The sequence below is a fragment of the Pseudophryne corroboree genome (assembly GCF_028390025.1).
Source record: "Pseudophryne corroboree isolate aPseCor3 chromosome 3 unlocalized genomic scaffold, aPseCor3.hap2 SUPER_3_unloc_14, whole genome shotgun sequence".
In the NCBI taxonomy this organism is placed as follows: Eukaryota; Metazoa; Chordata; class Amphibia; order Anura; family Myobatrachidae; genus Pseudophryne; species Pseudophryne corroboree.
In genome coordinates, this window is record NW_026967502.1 from 297,282 (window position 1) to 320,937 (window position 23,656).

At 45.4% G+C, this 23,656-nt stretch overlaps 1 protein-coding gene across 1 annotated transcript in view; it reads right to left on the reverse strand.

Annotated features, from left to right (window-relative positions):
- Positions 1-2,057: 2,057 nt before the first annotated feature.
- Positions 2,058-23,656, reverse strand: part of LOC134983405 (oocyte zinc finger protein XlCOF6-like) — a 53,425-nt gene continuing 31,826 nt past the window's right edge. Inside the window, exon 6 of the mRNA XM_063949096.1 lies at positions 2,058-3,929. Within this exon, the coding sequence (XP_063805166.1) occupies positions 2,362-3,929 (1,568 nt within the window). The 3' untranslated portion in view covers positions 2,058-2,361. The remainder of the gene's footprint in view (positions 3,930-23,656) is intronic.

Consider the following 23,656-nt stretch of genomic DNA (forward strand, 5'->3'; position numbering starts at 1 on the left):
CTACTCGTTATCTGACTGATTTATATTTATATCAGGCGTCACTCAGTGATTGGCAATAGTATTGTGTAGATACATGTTGGGACAACTTAGCAGGCCTTTGTAATGAAACAGGCAGAAAGCTGGATATTATCTATGCACTAACCTTGGGATAATATAATGTATACCTTGCTCTGTGACAGGGTTTCATATTGTATACCTTGTTACAGGGAATATCCCTTCTCAATAACAATATTGTCACAGAAGTGATACAAATGTGTAGAATTGGATATGTATGCCTTAGAGAACTGTGCTGTGTTACAGGGTTACACATTATATGCTCAGTCACAGGAGAACACCTTTTATTACCAACAATATTGTGTTATTCCATGTGCATATCTTTGTGATGTGGTCAATTATCAATTTATATATGTACTGAATGGGTAACACATGTGATTGTAAAACCCTGTACCAGATCAGAATCCTCAATGATATACTTGGTTGGTACTTATTTCATGCCTATTGAAAAATCTATCTTAAATAAAAATAAAAGTTATGTTTTAATTTATTCATGAAACAAAGAAAAAGAGTGCACCACACATTAAGGCTTCTTTAGATATAAGCCCACAAGCGGTTTTTCCTAAACCCCCTAACCAGTCATTGCAATTTGCTTAATGGCGCACCTCCAACCTGATTAGCTAATCTTTGGTATTAACAGTTTTGGATTATTCCCTCTATCGGTTGGTTCATACATAGAATCATAAAACAATGATCATTTGGGCCTGTGCATAGTCCCTCAGACTTAACGTCTTCCCTGGAAACACTTGTGGATGGAGCCCTTCATTCGCTTTGCCAGGATTCAAGGGTGGTCAATCTGTTGAAATCAGAGCACTACATTTTGGCCACAGTGCTTGATCCTAGGCTTAAAGCCTACATTGTATTTCTCTTTCCGGACACAAGTCTGCAGAGGTGGAAAGATCTGCTGGTGAGAAAATTGTCAACTCAAGTGGAACGTGACCTGTCAACAGCTCCTCCTTCATTTTCTCCAGCAACTGGGGCTGCGAGGAAAAGGATAACATTTCCGAGCCCACTCGCTAGACACAAAAGTAACAATACAAGTGACACATTAACAGGAAATTGTTTCTGTCACCATAGCAACAATTATCTGGAAATAAGATAACACACAGACACATAAAAAGACTCAATGGAAATCTTTTGTTTTTAAACCACTTTATTTCATATCTTTAATACACAGATTTTTCTCTATATTTTAAACTTAAAAAATACTTTACTCTGCACAACATGGATAAAATATCCTTTAAAGCACAGAAACAATTCAAGTTACATTATAGTATTGCAGGTAAGTAAAACAGATACATATCAGGAGAGCCAAAACCCTATGGGGGTCATTCAGACCCAACTGCAATAGCGGCCCGCAGCAGTTTGCTGGTGGTGGCAAAATGCACATGCGCAGCGGCCACGCAGACACACACATTGCGGTCGCATCCCTGAGGGGTGAACGCGGGTGGGCCGGGACCATTTTCCGGGGGGCTGCGTGATGTCACATCTGTGTTCATCTCTGATTAACCCCCTATAAGCTTCCAGAGTGCACCTCATATCTCATCTTTTCCAAGTTACTACAAATGATATGAGATCGGTAGCAGCACTACTTTCAGGATTATTACACAGAACACACATAAAGGCTGACACAGCAAATAACAGTAACACATACAAGGGATTAATTAGAAATAAGGAAGCATAATCATCATTAAGTCTAATTATCAACTGATTCTGTGTGGAACACATACACCTCTTTACTGCCTCCAGCAGCCCCTGGTACTGTACTGTGACCATCCGTCCTGTCTCCCCCCACCACTGCCACCCGCCCTGTCTTCCCCCCCTACTGCCACCCAGTCTCCTTTCACTACTGCCACCCGCCGTCTCCTTCCACTACTGCCACCCACCCTGTCTCCCCCCACTGCTGTCACCTGCCCTGTCTCCTCCCACTCGTCCTGTCTCCCCCCACTACTGCCACCCGCCCCATCTCCCCCCACTACTGCACCCACCCCGTCTCCCGCCACTACTGTCACCCGCCCTGTCTCCTCACTACTGCCACCTGTCCCATCTCCTCCCACTACTGCCACAACCGGTCACACCCACTACTGCCACAACCGGTCACACCCACTACTGCCACAACCGGTCACACCCACTACTGCCACCCACCCTGTCTCCCCAATAAGGCTGTTACCACCTTATTGCAAAAAGCATAGGAGATAGGATAAGAACCTTAAAGAACAACGCATGGCAATGATGAGTATACTCCAAAATAAAATAGTTCCTCACCTGAGTGATGTCTATTGTGTGCAACAAGAGCAGATTTATTTCTCAGAGTATAGAAATGGCTTCTGTGTGACTTTGCTGATGTCTAACAAGAACTGATTTGTGCGCAAAACATTTCCCACACTCAGAACATGGGAATGCCTTCTCACCTGTGTGACTTTGCTGATGGGTAACAAGTTGTGATTTTTGTGTAAAACATTTCCCACACTCAGAACATGGGAATGCCTTCTCACCTGTGTGACTTTGCTGATGGGTAACAAGTTGTGATTTTTGTGTAAAACATTTCCCACACTCAGAACATGGGAATGCCTTCTCACCTGTGTGACTTTGCTGATGGGTAACAAGTTGTGATTTTTGTGTAAAACATTTCCCGCACTCAGAGCAAGAAAATGGCTTCTCACCTGTGTGACTTCTGTGATGTATAACGAGATCTGATTTCTGTGCAAAACATTTCCCACACTCAGAACATGGAAAAGGCTTCTCACCTGTGTGACTGCGCAGATGTGTAACAAGTTGTGATTTACTTACACAACATTTCCCACACTCAGAACATGGAAATGGCTTCTCACCTGTATGACTTCTGTGATGTATAACAAGATGTGATTTACTTACACAACATTTCCCACACTCAGAACATGGAAATGGCTTCTCACCTGTGTGACTTCTGTTATGTCTAACAAGAGCTGATTTCTGTGTAAAACATTTCCCACACTCAGAACATGGAAATGCCTTCTCACCTGTGTGACTTTGCTGATGGGTAATAAGTTGTGATTTTTGTGTAAAACATTTCCCACACTCAGAGCAAGAAAATGGCTTCTCACCTGTGTGACTTCTCTGATGTTTAACAAGATCTGATTTCTGTGCAAAACATTTCCCACACTGAGAACATGGAAAAGGCTTCTCACCTGTGTGACTGCGCAGATGTGTAACAAGTTGTGATTTACTTACACAACATTTCCCACACTCAGAACATGGAAATGGCTTCTCACCTGTGTGACTTCTGTGATGTATAACAAGATGTGATTTACTTACACAACATTTCCCACACTCAGAACATGGAAATTGCTTCTCACCTGTGTGACTTCTGTTATGTCTAACAAGAGCTGATTTCTGTGTAAAACATTTCCCACACTCAGAACATGGAAAAGGCTTCTCACCTGTGTGACTGCGCAGATGTGTAACAAGTTGTGATTTACTTACACAACATTTCCCACACTCAGAACATGGAAATGGCTTCTCACCTGTGTGACTTGTTTGATGTAGAACAAGATGTGATTTACTTATACATTTCCCACACTCAGAACATAGAAATGGCCTCTCACCTGCCTTAGCTGGCTGATGGGTAATAAGCTTTGTGTTCTTTGTAAAACATTTGGCATCTATAGAACAGGGAAACACTGTATCTACTGTCAGAGCTGTAACAGATGCACCAATATCAGAGTGATCAGGAGGACATTTCCCAGGATCAGGGGGATCAGCTGATAGAGCTGGATGTATAATTGGGGTAATGGGGTTATCTCCTGGAGAATCCGGTCTACTGTCATTATCTTTTATGTCACAATCCGGGGATAACATTAGATGTCCTTCTGAGATATTCCTGCTTGTGTGTCCATCTGCTGGAAATAATATACATTATGGAAATGTGACATTTTCTGTAACAATATTAATCTTGTAAACAATAGGAGAAGACGACTCTCTGGGACACTTAATTGTAAATGTGTGTGTATAATAAAACATAACTTTTAATGAAGGCTTTATAATATTGTGTCTCAGACTATCATTGTGTCCACCCTCCTGAGAACACTCACAATAACAAATGTAATATTATAATAAGACTTAGATATCTCTCTCTCTTGTACTGGTAACTAACCATGAAGTATAAATGGAGATGTAGTCACTCGCCAAGTCCTATGTCAGCACCAATGTAAAAATAAGATTTTACTTACCGATAAATCTATTTCTCGTAGTCCGTAGTGGATGCTGGGGACTCCGTCAGGACCATGGGGATTAGCGGCTCCGCAGGATACAGGGCACAAAAATAAAGCTTTTAGGATCAGGTGGTGTGCACTGGCTCCTCCCCCTATGACCCTCCTCCAAGCCTCAGTTAGGATACTGTGCCCGGACGAGCATACACAATAAGGAAGGATTTTGAATCCCGGGTAAGACTCATACCAGCCACACCAATCACATCGTACAACTTGTGATCTGAACCCAGTTAACAGTATGATAAACGTAGGAGCCTCTGAACAGACGGCTCACAACAAATAACAACCCGATTTTTTTTGTAACAATAACTATGTACAAGTATTGCAGACAATCCGCACTTGGGATGGGCGCCCAGCATCCACTACGGACTACGAGAAATGGATTTATCGGTAAGTAAAATCTTATTTTCTCTGACGTCCTAGTGGATGCTGGGGACTCCGTCAGGACCATGGGGATTATACCAAAGCTCCCAAACGGGCGGGAGAGTGCGGATGACTCTGCAGCCCCAAATGAGAGAACTCCAGGTCCTCTTTAGCCAGGGTATCAAATTTGTAGAATTTTACAAACGTGTTCTCCCCCGACCACGTAGCTGCTCGGCAGAGTTGTAATGCCGAGACCCCTTGGGCAGCCGCCCAGGATGAGCCCACCTTCCTTGTGGAATGGGCCTTGACAGATTTAGGCTGTGGCAGGCCTGCCACAGAATGTGCAAGTTGAATTGTGCTACAAATCCAACGAGCAATCGTCTGCTTAGAAGCAGGAGCACCCAGCTTGTTGGGTGCATACAGTATAAACAGCGAGTCAGATTTTCTGACTCCAGCCGTCCTTGAAATATATATTTTCAATGCCCTGACAACGTCCAGCAACTTGGAATCTTCCAAATCACTAGTAGCCGCAGGCACCACAATAGGCTGGTTCAGGTGAAACGCTGACACCACCTTAGGCAGAAACTGAGGACGCGTCCGCAGTTCTGCTCTGTCCGAATGGAAAATCAGATATGGGCTTTTATACGATAAAGCCGCCAATTCTGATACTCTCCTGGCTGAAGCCAGGGCCAGTAGCATGGTTACTTTCCATGTAAGATATTTCAAATCCACCGATTTGAGTGGCTCAAACCAATGGGATTTGAGAAAATCCAAAACTACATTAAGGTCCCACGGAGCCACTGGGGGCACAACCGGGGGCTGTATATGTAGTACTCCTTTACAAAAGTCTGGACTTCAGGAACTGAAGCCAATTCTTTCTGGAAGAAAATCGACAGGGCCGAAATTTGAACCTTAATGGACCCCAATTTGAGGCCCATAGACAATCCTGTTTGCAGGAAATGTAGGAATCGACCCAGTTGAAATTCCTCCGTGGGGGCCTTCCTGGCCTCACACCACGCAACATATTTTCTCCAAATGCGGTGATAATGTTGTGCAGTCACCTCCTTCCTGGCTTTAACCAGTGTAGGAATGACCTCTTCTGGAATGCCTTTTTCCTTTAGAATTCGGCGTTCAACCGCCATGCCGTCAAACGCAGCTGCGGTAAGTCTTGGAATAGACACGGTCCCTGCTGAAGCAGGTCCCGTCTTAGAGGTAGAGGCCACGGATCTTCCGTGAGCATCTGCTGAAGTTCCGGGTACCAAGTTCTTCTTGGCCAATCCGGAGCCACGAGTATCGTTCTTACTCCCCTTTGCCGTATAATTCTCAGTACTTTGGGTATGAGAGGCAGAGGAGGAAACACATACACTGACTGGTACACCCACGGTGTTACCAGAGCGTCCACAGCTATTGCCTGAGGGTCTCTTGACCTGGCGCAATACCTGTCCAGTTTTTTGTTGAGGCGTGACGCCATCATATCCACCTTTGGTTTTTCCCAACGGTTCACAATCATGTGGAAGACTTCTGGGTGAAGTCCCCACTCTCCCGGGTGTAGATCGTGTCTGCTGAGGAAGTCTGCTTCCCAGTTGTCTACTCCCGGAATGAACACTGCTGACAGTGCTATCACATGATCTTCCGCCCAGCGAAGAATCCTTGCAGCTTCTGCCATTGCTCTCCTGCTTCTTGTGCCGCCCTGTCTGTATACGTGGGCGACTGCCGTGATGTTGTCCGACTGGATCAACACCGGCTGACCCTGAAGCAGGGGTTTTGCCAGGCTTAGAGCATTGTAAATCGCTCTTAGCTCCAGTATATTTATGTGAAGAGACATCTCCAGGCTTGACCATACTCCCTGGAAGTTTCTTCCCTGTGTGACCGCTCCCCAGCCTCTCAGACTGGCATCCGGGGTCACCAGGACCCAGTCCTGTATGCCGAATCTGCGGCCCTCTAACAGATGAGCACTCTGCAACCACCACAGAAGAGACACCCTTGTCTGTGGCGATAAGGTTATCCGCTGATGCATCTGCAGATGCGATCCGGACCATTTGTCCAGCAGATCCCACTGAAAAGTTCGTGCGTGGAATCTGCCGAATGGAATTGCTTCGTAAGAAGCCACCATCTTTCCCAGGACTCTTGTGCATTGATGCACAGACACTTTTCCTGGTTTTAGGAGGTTCCTGACAAGTTCGGATAACTCCTTGGCTTTCTCCTCCGGAATAAACACCTTTTTCTGAACCGTGTCCAGAATCATTCCCAGGAACAGCAGACGTGTTGTCGGGGTCAACTGAGATTTTGGAAAATTCAGAATCCACCCGTGTTGTTGCAACACTACTTGGGTTAGTGCTACTCCGTCCTCCAGCTGTTCTCTGGACCTTGCCCTTATCAGGAGATCGTCCAAGTAAGGGATAATTAATACGCCTCTTCTTCGCAGAAGAATCATCATTTCGGCCATTACCTTGGTAAAGACCCGAGGTGCCGTGGACAATCCAAACGGCAGCGTCTGAAACTGATAATGACAGTTTTGCACCACGAACCTGAGGTACCCTTGATGTGAAGGGCAAATTGGGACATGCAGGTAAGCATCCTTTATGTCCAGGGACACCATAAAGTCCCCTTCTTCCAGATTCGCTATCACTGCTCTGAGTGATTCCATCTTGAACTTGAATTTTTGTATGTACAGGTTCAAAGATTTCAGATTTAGAATAGGTCTTACCGAGCCGTCCGGCTTCGGTACCACAAACAGCGTGGAGTAATACCCCTTTCCCTGTTGTAGGAGGGGTACTTTGACTATCACCTGCTGAGAAAACAGCTTGTGAATGGCTTCCAATACCGTCGCCCTGTCTGAGGGAGACGTTGGCAAAGCAGACTTTAGGAACCGGCGAGGGGGAGACTTCTCGAATTCCAACCTGTAACCCTGAGATACTACCTGCAGGATCCAGGGGTCCACCTGTGAGCAAGCCCACTGCGCGCTGAAATTCTTGAGTCGACCCCCCACCGCTCCTGAGTCCGCTTGTAAAGCCCCAGCGTCATGCTGAGGGCTTTGCAGAACCCGGGGAGGGCTTCTGTTCCTGGGAAGGAGCTGCTTGCTGCCCTCTTTTACCCTTTCCTCTGCCTCGGGGAAGATATGACTGTCCTTTTGCCCGCTTGTTCTTATAGGACCGAAAGGACTGCGGCTGAAAAGACGGTGTTGCCGTGGCCACCAGATCCGATAGACCGACGCCAAACAATTCCTCCCCTTTATACGGCAATACTTCCATATGCCGTTTGGAATCCGCATCACCTGACCACTGTCGCGTCCATAAACTTCTTCTGGCAGATATGGACATCGCACTTACTCTCGATGCAGAGTGCAAATATCCCTCTGAGCATCTCGCATATAAAGAAAAGCATCCTTTAATTGCTCTAAAGTCAATAAAATACTGTCCCTATCCAGGGTATCAATATTTTTTCAGTCAGGGAATCCGACCAGACCACCCCAGCACTGCACATCCAGGCTGAGGCGATGGCTGGTCGCAGTATAACACCAGTATGTGTGTATATACTTTTTAGGGTAGTTTCCAGCCTCCTATCAGCTGGATCCTTGAGGGCGGCCGTATCAGGAGACGGTAACGCCACTTGTTTTGATAAGCGTGTGAGCGCCTTATCCACCCTAGGGGGTGTTTCCCAGCGCCCCCTAACCTCTGGCGGGAAAGGGTATAATGCCAATAACTTTTTTGAAATTAGCACTTTTCTATCTGGGTTAACCCACGCTTCATCACATACATCATTCAATTCCTCTGATTCAGGAAAAACTACAGGTAGTTTTTTCACCCCCCCACATAATACCCCTCTTTGTGGTACTTGTAGTATCAGAGAGATGCAAAGCCTCCTTCATTGCCGTGATCATATAACGTGTGGCCCTACTGGAAAATACGTTTGTTTCTTCACCGTCGACACTAGATTCAGTGTCCGTGTCTGGGTCTGTGTCGACCGACTGAGGTAAAGGGCGTTTTACAGCCCCTGACGGTGTCTGAGACGCCTGCGCAGGTACTAACTGGTTTGCCGGCCGTCTCATGTCGTCCACTGATTTCTGTAAAGTGCTGACATTATCACGTAATTCCATAAACAAAGCCATCCATTCCGGTGTCGACTCCCTGGGGGGTGACATCACCATTACCGGCAATTGCTCTGCCTCCACACCAACATCGTCCTCATAAATGTCGACACACACGTACCGACACACAGGGAATGCTCTATTGAAGACAGGACCCCACTAGCCCTTTGGGGAGACAGAGGGGAAGTTTGCCAGCACACACCCAAGCGCTATAATATATATGGGAACAACGCTATATAAGTGTTGTATCCTTATAGCCACTTAAATATAATAATATCGCCAAAAAAAGTGCCCCCCCTCTCTGTTTTACCCTGTTTCTGTAGTGCAGTGCAGGGGAGAGTCCTGGGAGCCTTCCTCACAGCGGAGCTGAGCAGGAAAATGGCGCTGTGTGCTGAGGAGAATAAGCCCCGCCGAAAAACTTCTCTGGAGTTTGTGAAATCTTGGCAGGGGTTAAATACATCCATATAGCCTCAAGGGCTATATGTGATGTATTTTTAGCCATAAAAAGGTATTATACATTGCTGCCCAGGGCGCCCCCCCCCAGCGCCCTGCACCCTCAGTGACACACTGTGTGAAGTGTGCTGACAACAATGGCGCACAGCTGCAGTGCTGTGCGCTACCTCAGGAAGACTGAAACGTCTTCTGCCGCCTGTCTCTGGACCTCTTCATCTTCAGCATCTGCAAGGGGGGTCGGCGGCGCGGCTCCGGGACCGGACTCCATGGCTGGGCCTGTGTTCGATCCCTCTGGAGCTAATGGTGTCCAGTAGCCTAAGAAGCCAATCCATCCTGCACGCAGGTGAGTTGAACTTCTCTCCCCTAAGTCCCTCGATGCAGTGAGCCTGTTGCCAGCAGGACTCACTGAGAATAGAACCTAAAAAACTTTTTCTAAGCAGCTCTTTAGGAGAGCCACCTAGATTGCACCCTGCTCGGACGGGCACAAAAACCTAACTGAGGCTTGGAGGAGGGTCATAGTGGGAGGAGCCAGTGCACACCAGGTGACCTAAAGCTTTCTTTAGTTGTGCCCAATCTCCTGCGGAGCCGCTAATCCCCATGGTCCTGACGGAGTTCCCAGCATCCACTAGGACGTTAGAGAAACAATGGATGGGGGAACATATCGTATGAATTGGAGATTTTAGATGAACAATAACATCAGTCATATGAGCTGATGGATCAGAGAAATGTCTCCTAAAGTTACTCCTGGAAGCATTGGTAAGGTAGCATTCCTTTATGTGTGTGCTCATACGCTGGTAAGCCTGTACATGTGTTACTCACCCTTATATAAGGTATATTGCTACAGCAGAGTAGGTGTGGAACAAGGTACTTTACATGCAATACACCATATGATACCCTGTAATCATCATCTGCTAGTTTATAATCTACTTTCTCTTACGTCCTAGAGAATGCTGGGGTCTATTTAGTACCATGGGGTATAGATGGGTCCTTTGGGAGCCACTGCACTTTAAGAGTTTAATAGTGTGGGCTGGCCCCTCCCTCTATGTCCCTCCTACCAGACTCAGTTTAGAAAATGTGCCCGGAGGAGCCGGTCACAGCTAGGGGAGGTCCTAGGAGTTTTCTTAGTATTTTATTTTCTATTGTTAGTTAGGTACAGGGAGGCTGCTGGCAACAGCCTCGCTGCTCGTGGGACTTAGTAGGGGAAGTAGGAACCAACTTCCTGAAGAGTTAATGGCTCTCTACTCCGCTGACATGACACTGAGCTCCTGAGGGTGCTGATCACAAGCCCACAAGGCGACAGCTGTCTCCCGAAGCACGGCCGCCACCCCCTAACAGAGCCAGAAGAAAGAAGAGTGGTGAGTATAGCGCCCGTGTCCCAGTTAGCGGGTAACCAGCGGGTATGGTGGCACAAGGGTGGAAGCACAGCTTTAACAGACTGCGCTCCAGGAAGGCTCAGCAACACACAGTGTAGGCGCTTTGAGGGGCGTCCTGAGCCAGCGCTGATAAACCCTACACTAGTCACACAGCTAACAGAGGCTAATCCCGCTGTTAGCACTAAAATCCTCAGGCCAGTATAAACAATCAGTGCGGGAAGCCGGGCGCCATTACAGGGGGCGGGGCTTTTCAGAGCACTCACCAGCGCCATTTTCTCCCTGCAGATCATAGGAAGAGACGCTGACAGGGAGCGCTGCCCTCCACATAACTGCAGCATACCTCTGCGGTACCGGGGGGGGGATGTGATTGTAGTACTGATTACCCTATTAAGGTCAGTAGGCGCCGGGCTTTTAATCACAATAACTGCCTACAGGGGCGCTGTGTGGCTGGCTCCTTATACTCTGTGACTCTCTGAAGGTACTCTGGGGGAAACTGTGTCTGACATTTTCCTGTGTATGTGTGTGTGTGTATATCCACATTACCATGTCTAAGGACTCTGTGTCCTGTGCTGCAGAGTGTGTATCTTCTCCTGAGGAGTCTATTCCATGTACTCAGGACTGCAATGTGCTGTCTCAGCCTTCTGAATCCAAACCACCATGGGTGAATACTTTAAGGGGAATGATATCCCAGATTTCAACAAGGATGTCACATACTGAGAAAGAGACGCAGGTTTTGAGACAATCTGTAGTGGGTTTGAAGTATTCAGCTCCCACTACTTCATCTAACACCCCACCTACATACCCCAAAAATGTACACTTGCCCAGATAATGCAAGCTGACACTGATACCGACTCTGATACAGGGGACGGTGATGGGGATATGCAGGGGGGGATGCATCCATTGCTAAAGGGGTGCAGCTAATGATTGAAGCCATTAAGGATGTTTTGCATATTTCTGAGGAGGTTCCGGAACAAGTAGAGGAATCTTATTTTACAGTAAATAAGAAGTCCTCGCTTACCTTCCCTGCTTCTAAAGGAGTTAAACTCCTTGTTTGAAAAATCCTGGGAAAACCCAGAGAAAAAAATTCCAGATCCCTAAAAGAATTCTCATTGCTTTCCCTTTCCCTGAAGAGAATAGGAAGAAGTGGGAAAATCCACCTATAGTAGATGCTTCTGTATCTAGGCTGTCTAAAAAGGTGGTTTTACCTGTCCCTGGTTCAACCGCCTTAAAGGAGCCGGCTGATCGCAAGATTGAGACCACGCTCAAATCACTATACACAGCTACAGGCGTGGCTTTAAGGCCCACTATTGCTTGTGCATGGATTTCTAAAGCCATAGTAAAGTGGTCAGGCAGCTTACTAGAGGACTTAGATACTATGGATAGGAGTGACATTGACTTGTTTTTACGCCACATACATGATTCAGCAGGTTTCATGGTGGAGGCCATGAAGGACATTGGCCTGCTACTTCCATGGCTATCTCGGCATGCAGAGGACTCTGGCTACGCCAATGGACTGCAGATGCAAATCCAAGAAAAGTGTAGAGAACCTGCCATTCACAGGTCAGGCACTATTTGGGGACGCATTGGATGCATGGATTTCCACTGCGACTGCGGGTAAGTCGACATTTCTTCCCTCCGCAGCAGCCCTAGCTAGGAAATCTTATCAAAATATGAAGACAGTGAAACAAGTTTCCTGGGCGCAAAGCTGCCTGTACACTTCTGGTGTCAAAATAAATGTCACCACATTTATAGAACACAGATATACAACACTAAATAGACACCAGACTGTGTCCTGGGCGCTTACAAAATAACTGGTATAAGAAAAATGATATATACAATACGTTCCTCTTAAAGATGGATGACCTCAGAATTAATTCACTCCTTATGGAAGTATTGTGATCTCGTCCAATAAAATTGAGTCGAGGTTATCCGTACATGTGAAACAAAGAAATAACATGCAATGTGTAATATTGCTAATAGTCCAATAATGAAACAATAATAAAACAGGTGGAATGAATGGTGATCCACAGTTGTCTCGCGTACCCCACTCACACTGAGAAATGTATAGATGTGCTCGTAAAGGTATCTTTCAGCGCAGTGATGTTAACAGTATCCAAGTGACTAAACATTAAGTGTAATGAATTAGTCATACATAGGCGTACCAAAGACTCACACAAGGGATGTTGAGTACATTCATCAAAAGGTATCTTTAAGCTTTCTATTTTTCAAAAAAGTGAGGCGTACCCCAACTCACACTGGAACTTGCGGTTCTGTTCCTATCAAGGTTTCTTTATCCTTGAGTAATGTTGTCAGCAAACTCCAATGTTCTTGTTTGGTGGCTCACAAGTATGCAGAGAGAGAAAATAATAGCAGACAGTGTGTAGTATTGTTTTAGAAAGCAATGTGCACAAATAATGAGGCACTTGTAATTGGTGGGAAACTAATAGTTATTACGTATCCCACTCACATCAAAACATAGATGGTGAGGTTCCCATATAGAAACTATCCATATAGATATTACTCATATGGAGACTCTCCCAAACCATGGGTAATAAATTTAATCCAGAAGGGATTAGTGCACAGGCGTACCCGAACTCACACAAGATGTATGACAGACGTTCCTCTAACGGTATCTTTCACACTTTAGCACTCAAATATGGGCGTACCCAGACTCACGTAGAGGTGGCATGAAGGAATCCTATCAAGGTATCTTTGTGGACTCGAATGGTTTATTCTGTCTATTCTGTCCTTAAACGCTTCACCAATCAGTGTATGATGGCAGGAAGGATCTTATAAAGTCTATTAGTCACACTTGATGATGTGTGATAATCCCAAGAAAAATCCCAAATGCAAATGGTGCTTATAAAAAACAGATACTTCTTTAATCCAGTCCAACAGAACAAAAGTTTGCTCTACGGTATATGTGAATGGGCTTCTCAGGAACAAGAGTACCTATAATAGGGTCTTTACGTAGGAGCTCCCAATGTTTCTTAAAGATTCCTTCAATCATACGATGTTGGGAAGTAAACTCGGTGATAAAGGCCCAGTCAAATTTGGGATCCTTCTTTGGATCTGTCTCACTCCTAGTTTTTTTCTCAAGGAGACTCTCTCTATTGATGTCTGTAATCTTAGATTTGGCAGTGTCAATCATATTCCGGTCGTAACCACATGCCACAAATTTTTCTGTCATGATGTGTGCCTGTGATTTAAAGACTTCTTTGTCCGAACAATTGCGTTTTAGGCGTTTAAATTGCCCAGTTGGAATAGAGTTTAACCAGTTGTTGTGGTGACAGCTGGTGGCCTCAATGAAAGTGCCAGAATCCGTAGGTTTGGAGTATGTTTTGGTATGGATTTTACTATCTTGGATATAAACTGTTATGTCCAAGAAGTTGATACTAATGTTGCTACTCTCAAATGTAAGTTTGATATTTAAATTATTGTTATTAAGGAAGGAACAAAAATCGGTTAGAGAGTCCATTCCACCCTTCCAGATGAAAAATATGTTCCTGAGAAGCCCATTCACATATACCGTAGAGCACCCAATTTAAGGTCCAAACTTGTCTCCAGCAATCTCCCCTCTGCCCAGCCCATATCAAGAATTACCTCTAAAGGTTTTTTCAGATGTGGGGGATGCCAGGGCTGTAGAAATATCGCTAGTGAGGGACATAATAAGATTGAGAGTATTTGTATAAATGACACCGAAGTCAAAATTGTTGACTTTATCACTTGTCACACTAAAAATGTGATTTATGCTGTCAAATGTACCTGTTCCCTCTTCTATATTGGAAGGACCACAAGAGATTTAAAAGTGAGAATGGGGGAGCATATAAGAAATATTAAAAAAGGTTTGGAGACCCATTCTCTTTCACTACATTTCAAAAAGGTCCATAATTGTGCAGTTTCGAACATTGTAGATTTCTATGGAATCAAACATATTAAAAATAACATTCGGTACAGGGACACAATGTCCCAACTTGCAAAAGCTGAAATGAAGGCGATCTTCACATATAACACCCTCATTCCAACTGGGCTTAACAGTGACTTCGAGCTAAAATGGTTCCTTTGATTTTCTGTAACAATATACCATTTTTTATTTAGATTATTACATATTGTACTGTAACAATATATTCATACGGTTAGGCTCATGATTATACAGCCTATTGGTATTGCATCAAGCAATTAGGAATTTGGGTATATTAGTATCCACTTTTATAATATTATTATCTAGTCCCATATGGCAGGTAAAATCTCATGTCCACTAAAGGGATCAGTTAGGACTAGAGAGAGGAGGGGCTTCTACGAGCCATTGGAATCAGTTTTCGTTATTATATTGCTTTATATATTTTGACTGACGTCACCTTCATTCAAAAAAAACTCCTGTATTATTGCAGGGCATTTATCTATGGTATAGAAATACAAAGTGCTGAATTACAATTGATAACCTCTGCCCTCTCTGCTAAAATTCATTTTGTCTATTGTTAAGCTTTGACCGAGTCCGGAGTATGAAACTACAACTCCCAGAAGGCATTGGGAATCTCCGCTGGTCCGAGCGGCCGATACGTCACTTCCGCTTCCGGTTCCGGCGGAAACACCATATATGGACTGTTCATGTGAATAAGAGAACTACGATTCCCATAAGGCTATGCGCCATTCAGCGCGATCGATCGAGAACGGACATTCTGTATTAAATATGTGGATTTTATACATGTTATGTTGACAATATTGCATGTACAATAGTGCATCATGTACTTATTTTGGATTTTGGATACATCATCGTAATCGAGATCATTAAGGAACAGGAAGTGGACTAATTAATTGTTCCACTTCCTGCTACTCACAGATAGGCTGGTGGCCTCATAAATACCTAGTCTCCTCACAGTCAAGATATGTCTTGACAAAGGTCACACGACCGAAACGCGTCGACATTATCTGGACTGTGAGTAGCAAGATTCCTATTCTTCGATTCTTTTATTTTCATTTTTAATAGGCCAACAAAAAAAAATTTTTAAACAGGAAATTTTTCTTTTTCACATTTTTTATGTATGTCATTTTTTAACTCTACTTGTAAAACTTTTGTTCTGTTGGACTGGATTAAAGAAGTATCTGTTTTTTATAAGCACCATTTGCATTTGGGATTTTTCTTGGGATTATCACACATCATCAAGTGTGACTAATAGACTTTATAAGATCCTTCCTGCCATCATACACTGATTGGTGAAGCGTTTAAGGACAGAATAGACAGAATAAACCATTCGAGTCCACAAAGATACCTTGATAGGATTCCTTCATGCCACCTCTACGTGAGTCTGGGTACGCCCATATTTGAGTGCTAAAGTGTGAAAGATACCGTTAGAGGAACGTCTGTCATACATCTTGTGTGAGTTCGGGTACGCCTGTGCACTAATCCCTTCTGGATTAAATTTATTACCCATGGTTTGGGAGAGTCTCCATATGAGTAATATCTATATGGATAGTATCTATATGGGAACCTCACCATCTATGTTTTGATGTGAGTGGGATACGTAATAACTATTAGTTTCCCACCAATTACAAGTGCCTCATTATTTGTGCACATTGCTTTCTAAAACAATACTACACACTGTCTGCTATTATTTTCTCTCTCTGCATACTTGTGAGCCACCAAACAAGAACATTGGAGTTTGCTGACAACATTACTCAAGGATAAAGAAACCTTGATAGGAACAGAACCGCAAGTTCCAGTGTGAGTTGGGGTACGCCTCACTTTTTTGAAAAATAGAAAGCTTAAAGATACCTTTTGATGAATGTACTCAACATCCCTTGTGTGAGTCTTTGGTACGCCTATGTATGACTAATTCATTACACTTAATGTTTAGTCACTTGGATACTGTTAACATCACTGCGCTGAAAGATACCTTTACGAGCACATCTATACATTTCTCAGTGTGAGTGGAGTACGCGAGACAACTGTGGATCACCATTCATTCCACCTGTTTTATTATTGTTTCATTATTGGACTATTAGCAATATTACACATTGTATGTTATTTCTTTGTTTCACATGTACGGATAACCTCGACTCAATTTTATTGGACGAGATCACAATACTTCCATAAGGAGTGAATTAATTCTGAGGTCATCCATCTTTAAGAGGAACGTATTGTATATATCATTTTTCTTATACCAGTTATTTTGTAAGCGCCCAGGACACAGTCTGGTGTCTATTTAGTGTTGTATATCTAGGAAATCTTATCCTTCGTCCACACTGCAGTCCTTTCAGACCGCAAAGTTTAAAAAATCCAAACCCCCTCCCACCTTCTTTAGAGGAGGTCGGGGAAGATCCAAAAAACCTGCACCAACAGGTTCCCAGGAACAGAAACCAGGTTCTGCTTCCTCCAAATACTCAGAATGATTGTGGACCTCTAAGTCTGGAGATCAGGCAGGTGGGAGCGAGACTAAAAGATTTCAGTCACATCTGGGCGTCATCATGCCTAGACCTCAGGGTGACGGATATTGTTACCAAGGGGTACAGACTGGAGTTTCAGGAACTCCCACTTCACAGATCCTTCAAATCAGGCTTACCAGCTTCGCTGACAGAAAGTGCTATCCTACAGGAAGCCATTCAAAAATTGGTACGAACAAATGTTATTGTTCCAGTTCCACCTCACCCAAAAACCAAGGGTTATTACTCAAACCTGTTTGTGGTACCAAAACCGGACGGTTCGGTAAGGCCCATATTGAACCTGAAGTTGTTGAACCCCTACTTGAGGGTTTTCCAAATCAAGATGGAGTCTCTGAGAGCGGTGATCTCAGGTCTGGAGGAGGGGGAATTGCTAGTATCCCTTGATATCAAGGATGCGTACCTTCACATTCCGATCTAATCCCACCTCACCAGGCCTATCTACGGTTTGCACTACAGGACTGTCACTATCAGTTCCAGACATTGCCATTTGGCCTCTCCACAGCAGTGAGGGTGTTCACCAAGGTCATGGTGGAGATGATGCTCCTCCTACGCAAATAGGGAGTGAACATAATTCCATATCTGGATGATAGGCTGATAAAAACATCTTCCAAGGAGAAGCTGTTGCAGAGTATTGCGCTCTCAACTCAACTACTCTGGGATCATGGGTGGATCCTGAACCTTCCAAAGTCACATTTGGAACTGACAAGGAGACTGTCCTTCCTGGGGATGATACTCGACACAAATGCAGAGGGTGTTTCTACCGGTGGAGAAAGCATTGGTGATCCAATCAATGGTCCGGGATGTCTTGAAACCTCCCCGGGTATCGGTTCATTGAAGCATTCACCTTCTGGGGAAGATGGTATCCTCCTACGAGGCTCTACAATACGGAGATTCCATGCACGGTTCTTCCAGCTGGATCTCCTGGACAAGTTGTCGGGATCGCATCTTCACATGCACCAGCCGATATGCCTGTCGCCGAAAGCCAGAATTTCACTACTCTGGTGGCTGCAAACTTCTCACCTGCTCGAGGGCCGCAGGTTCGGGATTCAGAATTGGATTCTTCTAACCACGGATGCAAGCCTCAAAGGTTGGGGAGTAGTCACCCAAGGGGAAAACTTCCAAGGAAAGTGGTCAAGCCAAGAATCGGTCCTTCCAATAAACATTCTGTAACTAAGGTCTATATACAATGGCCTTCTAAAAGTGGCTCATCTTCTACAATATCGAGCTATGCTGGTTCAGTCAGTCAACGTCACAGCGGTGTCCTACATAAACAGGCAGGGTGGAACAAAGAGCAGGGCTGCAATGTCAGAGGTAACAAGAATCCTCCTCTGGGGAGAAAGACACACACTGGCACTGTCGGCGATCTTCATTCCGGGAGAGGACAACTGGGAAGCAGACTTCCTCAGCAGACATGATCTCCATCCAGGAGAATGGGGCCTCCACCCGGAAGTATTCACAGAGGTAACACGCCGATGGGGTATACCTCAGATAGACATGATGGCCTCTTGCCTCAACAAGAAGCTTCGGAGGTACTGTTCCAGCTCACGAGACCCACAGGCAGTGGCGGTGGACACCCTGGTGACTCCATGGGTGTTCCAGTCAGTGTATGTGTTCCCTCCACTTCCACTCATCCCAAGGATTCTCAAACTAATAAAAAGATCAAGAGTTCCGGCTATCCTCATTGCTCTGGACTGGCCAAGGTGGGCTTGGTACGCGGATCTTCTGACATTACTGCTGGAGGATCTGAGGCCTCTTCATCTTTGCGAGGAACTTTTACTGCAGGGGCCGTTTGCCTATCAAGACTTACCGCGGCTACGTTTGACGGCATGGAGGTTGAACGCCAGATCTTAGCTCAGAAGGGCATTCCGAATAAGGTTATTCCTACTCTGATCTAAGCTAGGAAGGGGGTAACGTCTAAGCATTACCATCGGATTTGGAAAAAGTATGTGTCTTGGTGTGAATCCAAAATGTTTCCTATGGTGGAATTTCAACTTGGACATTTTCTCCTCTTTCTGCAAGCAGGTGTTGGCCTACGCTTGGGCTCCATCAAGGTCTAGATTTTGGCAATGTCTATTTTCTTCCAGAAACAATTGGCTGCTATCCCTGAGGTTCAGACTTTCTTGAGAGGAGTTCTGCACATCCAACCACCCTTTGTGCCTCCTATGGCACTTTGGGATCTTAATGTGGTGCTGTAGTTCCTGCAATCGGATTGCTTCAAACCTTTACAGGAGGTGGACGTAAAGTTTCTTACTTGGAAGGCGGTCACGTTGTTGACCTTGGCTTCTGCCAGACGTGTGTCAGAATTGGGGGAATTATCGCACAAGAGCCCCTACTTGATTTTCCATGAGGATAGAGCTGAGCTCTGAATGCATCAGCAATTTCTCCCTAAGGTTGTGTCAGCTTTTCATATCAACCAACCTATTGTGGTGCCAGTGGCTACTGACACCTCAATTACCTCAAAGTCCTTGGATGTCGTGCAGGCTTTGAAAATCTATGTGAAGAGAACTACTCATCACAGGAAGTCGGACGCACTATTTGTACTTTATCATCCCAACAAGATTGGGTGTCCTGCTTCTAAGCAGACAGTTTCACACTGGATCAGGCTTACTATCCAGCATGCTTATTCCGCGGCAGGATTGCCAATTCCAAAATCTGTTCAGGCCCACTCTACCCGTAAAGTGAGTTCTTCCTGGGCAGCTGCCCGGGGGGTCTCGGACATTCAGCTTTGCCGAGCAGCTACACGTTTGCTAAGTTTTACAAGTTCTATACTTTGGCCCCTGAGGACCTCAAGTTTGGTCAATCATTTCTGCAGGAACCTCAGCACTCTCCCTCCTGTACTGGGAGCTTTGGTACATCCCCATGGTACTAAATGGATCCCAGCATCCTCTACAGACTACGAGAAAATGATTTACCGGTAGGTAATTAAAATCATATTTTCTCTAATGTCTAGTGGATGCTGGGGACTCCGTAAGGACCATGGGGAATAGACGGGCTCCGCAGGAGACATGGGCACTTTAAGAAAGAATTTAGATTCTGGTGTGCTGTGGCTCCTCCCTCTATGTCCCTCCTCCAGACCTCAGTTTGAATCTGTGCCCGGACGAGCTGGGTGCTGTTTAGTGAGCTCTCCTGAGCTTGCTATAAGAAAGTATTTTGTTAGGTTTTTTTTATTTTCAGGGAGATCTGCTGGCAACAGACTCCCTGCATCGTGGGACTGAGGGGAGAGAAGCAGCCCTACTCTTTGCAGATAGGTCCTGCTTCTTAGGCTACTGGACACCATTAGCTCCAAAGGGATCGTACACAGGATCTCACCCTCGTCGTCCGATCCGGAGCCGCGCCGCCGTCCTTCTCGCAGAGCAGGAAGACAGAAGCCGGGTGAAAGAAGCAAGAAGACTTCGAAATCGGCGGCAGAAGACTCCAATCTTCACTGAGGTAGCGCACAGCACTGCAGCTGTGCGCCATTGCTCCCCCACTAAACCCACATACTCCGGTCACTGTAAGGGTGCAGGGCGCAAGGGGGGGGGGGCGCCATGGGCAGCAATTAGAGACCTCTTTGGCAAAAGTTTGCATATATACAGTTGGGCACTGTATATATGTATGAGCCCCCGCCAAAAATTGTACATGAAAGCGGGACAGAAGCTCGCCATCAAGGGGGCGGGGCTTCTTCCTCAGCACTCACCAGCGCCATGTTTTTTCTCCACAGCACTGCTGAGAAGAACTTCCCCAGCCTCTCCCCTGCAGTTACACGGTAGAAGAGGGTAAAAAGAGAGGAGGGGGGGGCACATAATTAAGCGCAAAAATCAATATAAACAGCAGCTACTGGGTTAACATTAAGTTACTGTGTTATTCCTGGGTTAATAGCGCTGGGGTGTGTGCTGGCATACTCTCTCTCTGTCTCTCCAAAGGGCCTTATGGGGGAATTGTCTTCAGATGAGCATTCCCTGAGTGTGTGGTGTGTCGATACGTGTGTGTCGACATGTCTGAGGTAAAAGGTTCCCCTAAGGAGGAGATGGAGCAAATATGTGTGTGTGTGTGTGTCAGACTTGCCTACTCTCCCGGAATGGCCGGGAGGCTCCCGAAAATCGGGTGACCCTCCCGGCCCCCCGGAAGGGCAGGCAAGTCTCCCGATTACGGGGGTCCCCCCAAGCCCGGCCGCCCACTTAGCGAGTAAAGTGGGCGGTCCGTGCAGGCGATGACGCGATTCTTGTTGAATCGCGTCATCGTAGCCACGCCCCCTGCTGTATAATGCCATAATAGCGGCATTACACAGCGGGGGGCGGGGCTTATGCGGCACGATCCCCATAGCCACGCCCCTGGTCCGCCTCCATCACGCCCCTGGTCCGCCTCCGCCACGCCCCCCTCAGCATACATATTGCAGCCCGCCCTCCTGCCGTACGGACCTGGCTGCTCTCTCCCGGAGAGAGCAGCACAAAAGTAGGTAAGTATGGTGTGTGTGTGTGTGTGTGTGTGAGAGGGTGTCTCCGTCGACAACGCCGACACCTGTTTGGATATGTGTAATTAAGTGCTAAGGTGAATTTATTGCACAAAAGATTAGAGAACAGACAGGAAATTTACCCATGTCTGTCCCTATGTCGCAGGGACCTTCAGAGTCTCTCAATGCTCACTATCCAAAATAATAAACACTGATATCGACACGGAGTCTGACTCCAGTGTCGACTATGATAATGCAAAGTTACAGCCAAAACGGCAGAAAAGTATTCAATATATGATTATTGTAATAAAAGATGATTTGCATATATATGATGATTCATCTGTCCCTGACACAAGGGTACACATGTTTAAGGGGAAGGAAGCCGAGGTAAATTTCCCTCCTCTCATGATGAAAAAGAGCGGGAATCTCCAGACAAGAGACTGCAGCTTCCCACAAGGAATTCTCAGGGAGTATTCTTTCCCCACTAGGGCCAGGATACGATGGGAATCTTCCCCTAGGGTGTCACGTTTGCCCAAAAGGTAACCCTGACGTAGCAGCTATTCTCAGGGATCCTGCAGATAGCGTGCACATTATGGTACACTACTCAGACCGGTGATTGTGTCGGCATGGGTTTATAGCGCTGTGGCAGCGTGGACAGGTACCTTATCAGCAGAGATTGAGACCCTAGTATGTATATATATATATATATATATATATATATATATATACACACACATGTCACTTTGGAAATTGACACTGCGGTGTGCAGTGTTCAGCACTATGACACTTTATTCATTCCTATGAAGAAGATAGTCGAAACAGCTGTCGGAATGTCAAGTATCTATTGATTTACTCTATATGCTGCTATCAACATGTGTGCCATATGCTTGCTATTTTCAAAATTTCTGTTTCATTCTACAAACAGTAAAAAGCACTTTTTTTCAATCAAGCAGTGTGCTGGTTTATCTGGGTATAATCCCTCTGGTGGTTATTCTTGGAACTTTTATACATATATATATATATACATATAAATCCCTGTCGTCAGGACAAATCCCCGTCGTCAGGACAAATACACAGCACCCTGATTTATTCCCCGAAACTTTGACTATCTGGAATACAAATTTTTCTAATGACCTGTCTCTGAGTGCCGTTCCTTGTTGGATTTTTGTATATGCTTTGTCCTGGCACCTGAGCATCAGTGACTTTGTTATTGGAGTGCCGGCTGCTGCTGGATTTATATATATATATATATATATATATATATATATAGAGAGAGAGAGAGAGAGATATATTAAAGATGCTGTCTTAGGAGAGATATATATATATATATATATATATATATATATATAAAACATGCCCAAAGAGACATGAGTCTACTGGGTCCTAGAGTCAAAGCTATGTCGATTTCTGCTTGACGTGTCCTGCACAATATGCAATGGACAGATGATGCCGACTTAAGAGGCATATGGAAGGCTGAGGATTGTGTGGAGAAGGGTTCTCGGGCCTGGTCTCCACAGCTATAGCTGGTAATTCTGATTTTTTTTGCCTTATATTCCTGCACAGCCTAGGAAAGCACGACATTATCAAATGCAGCCTTTCGAACAAAGAAACAAGAAAGTCCAAGGTGTGTCCTTTCTTGCCAGAGGCGGGGGCAGAGGAAAGAAGCTGCACAACACAGCTAGTTCACAGGAACAGAAGTCCTCCCCGGACTGTACAAAATCCACGGCATGTCGCTGGGGCTCCACAGGCAGAGCTAGGCCCGGTGGGGGTACGCCACAAGTGGGTTCACTCCCTGTTAGATCCCTGGGCAATAGATATTGTGTCTCAGGGATACAAGCTGGACTTTGAGGAGATGCCCCCTCAACGACGGCCCTGCCGGCTTCCCCCCACGAGAGGGAAACAGTGTTAACTGCAATTCACAAATTGTATCTTCAACAGGTGGTGGTCAAGGTTCCCCTCATTCAACAAGGAGGGGGTTATTATTCGACCATGTTGTAGTCCAGAAACAAGACGGTTCGGTCAGACTCATATTGAATTTAAAATCGCTGAACACATACCTGAAAAGGTTCAAGTTCAAGATGGAATCGCTAAGAGCGGTCATTGCAAGCCTGAAAGGGGGAGATTTTATGGTGACTCTGGACATAAAGGATGCATACCTTCATGTCCCCATTTATCCACCTCATCAGACGTACCTCAGAAATGCGGTACA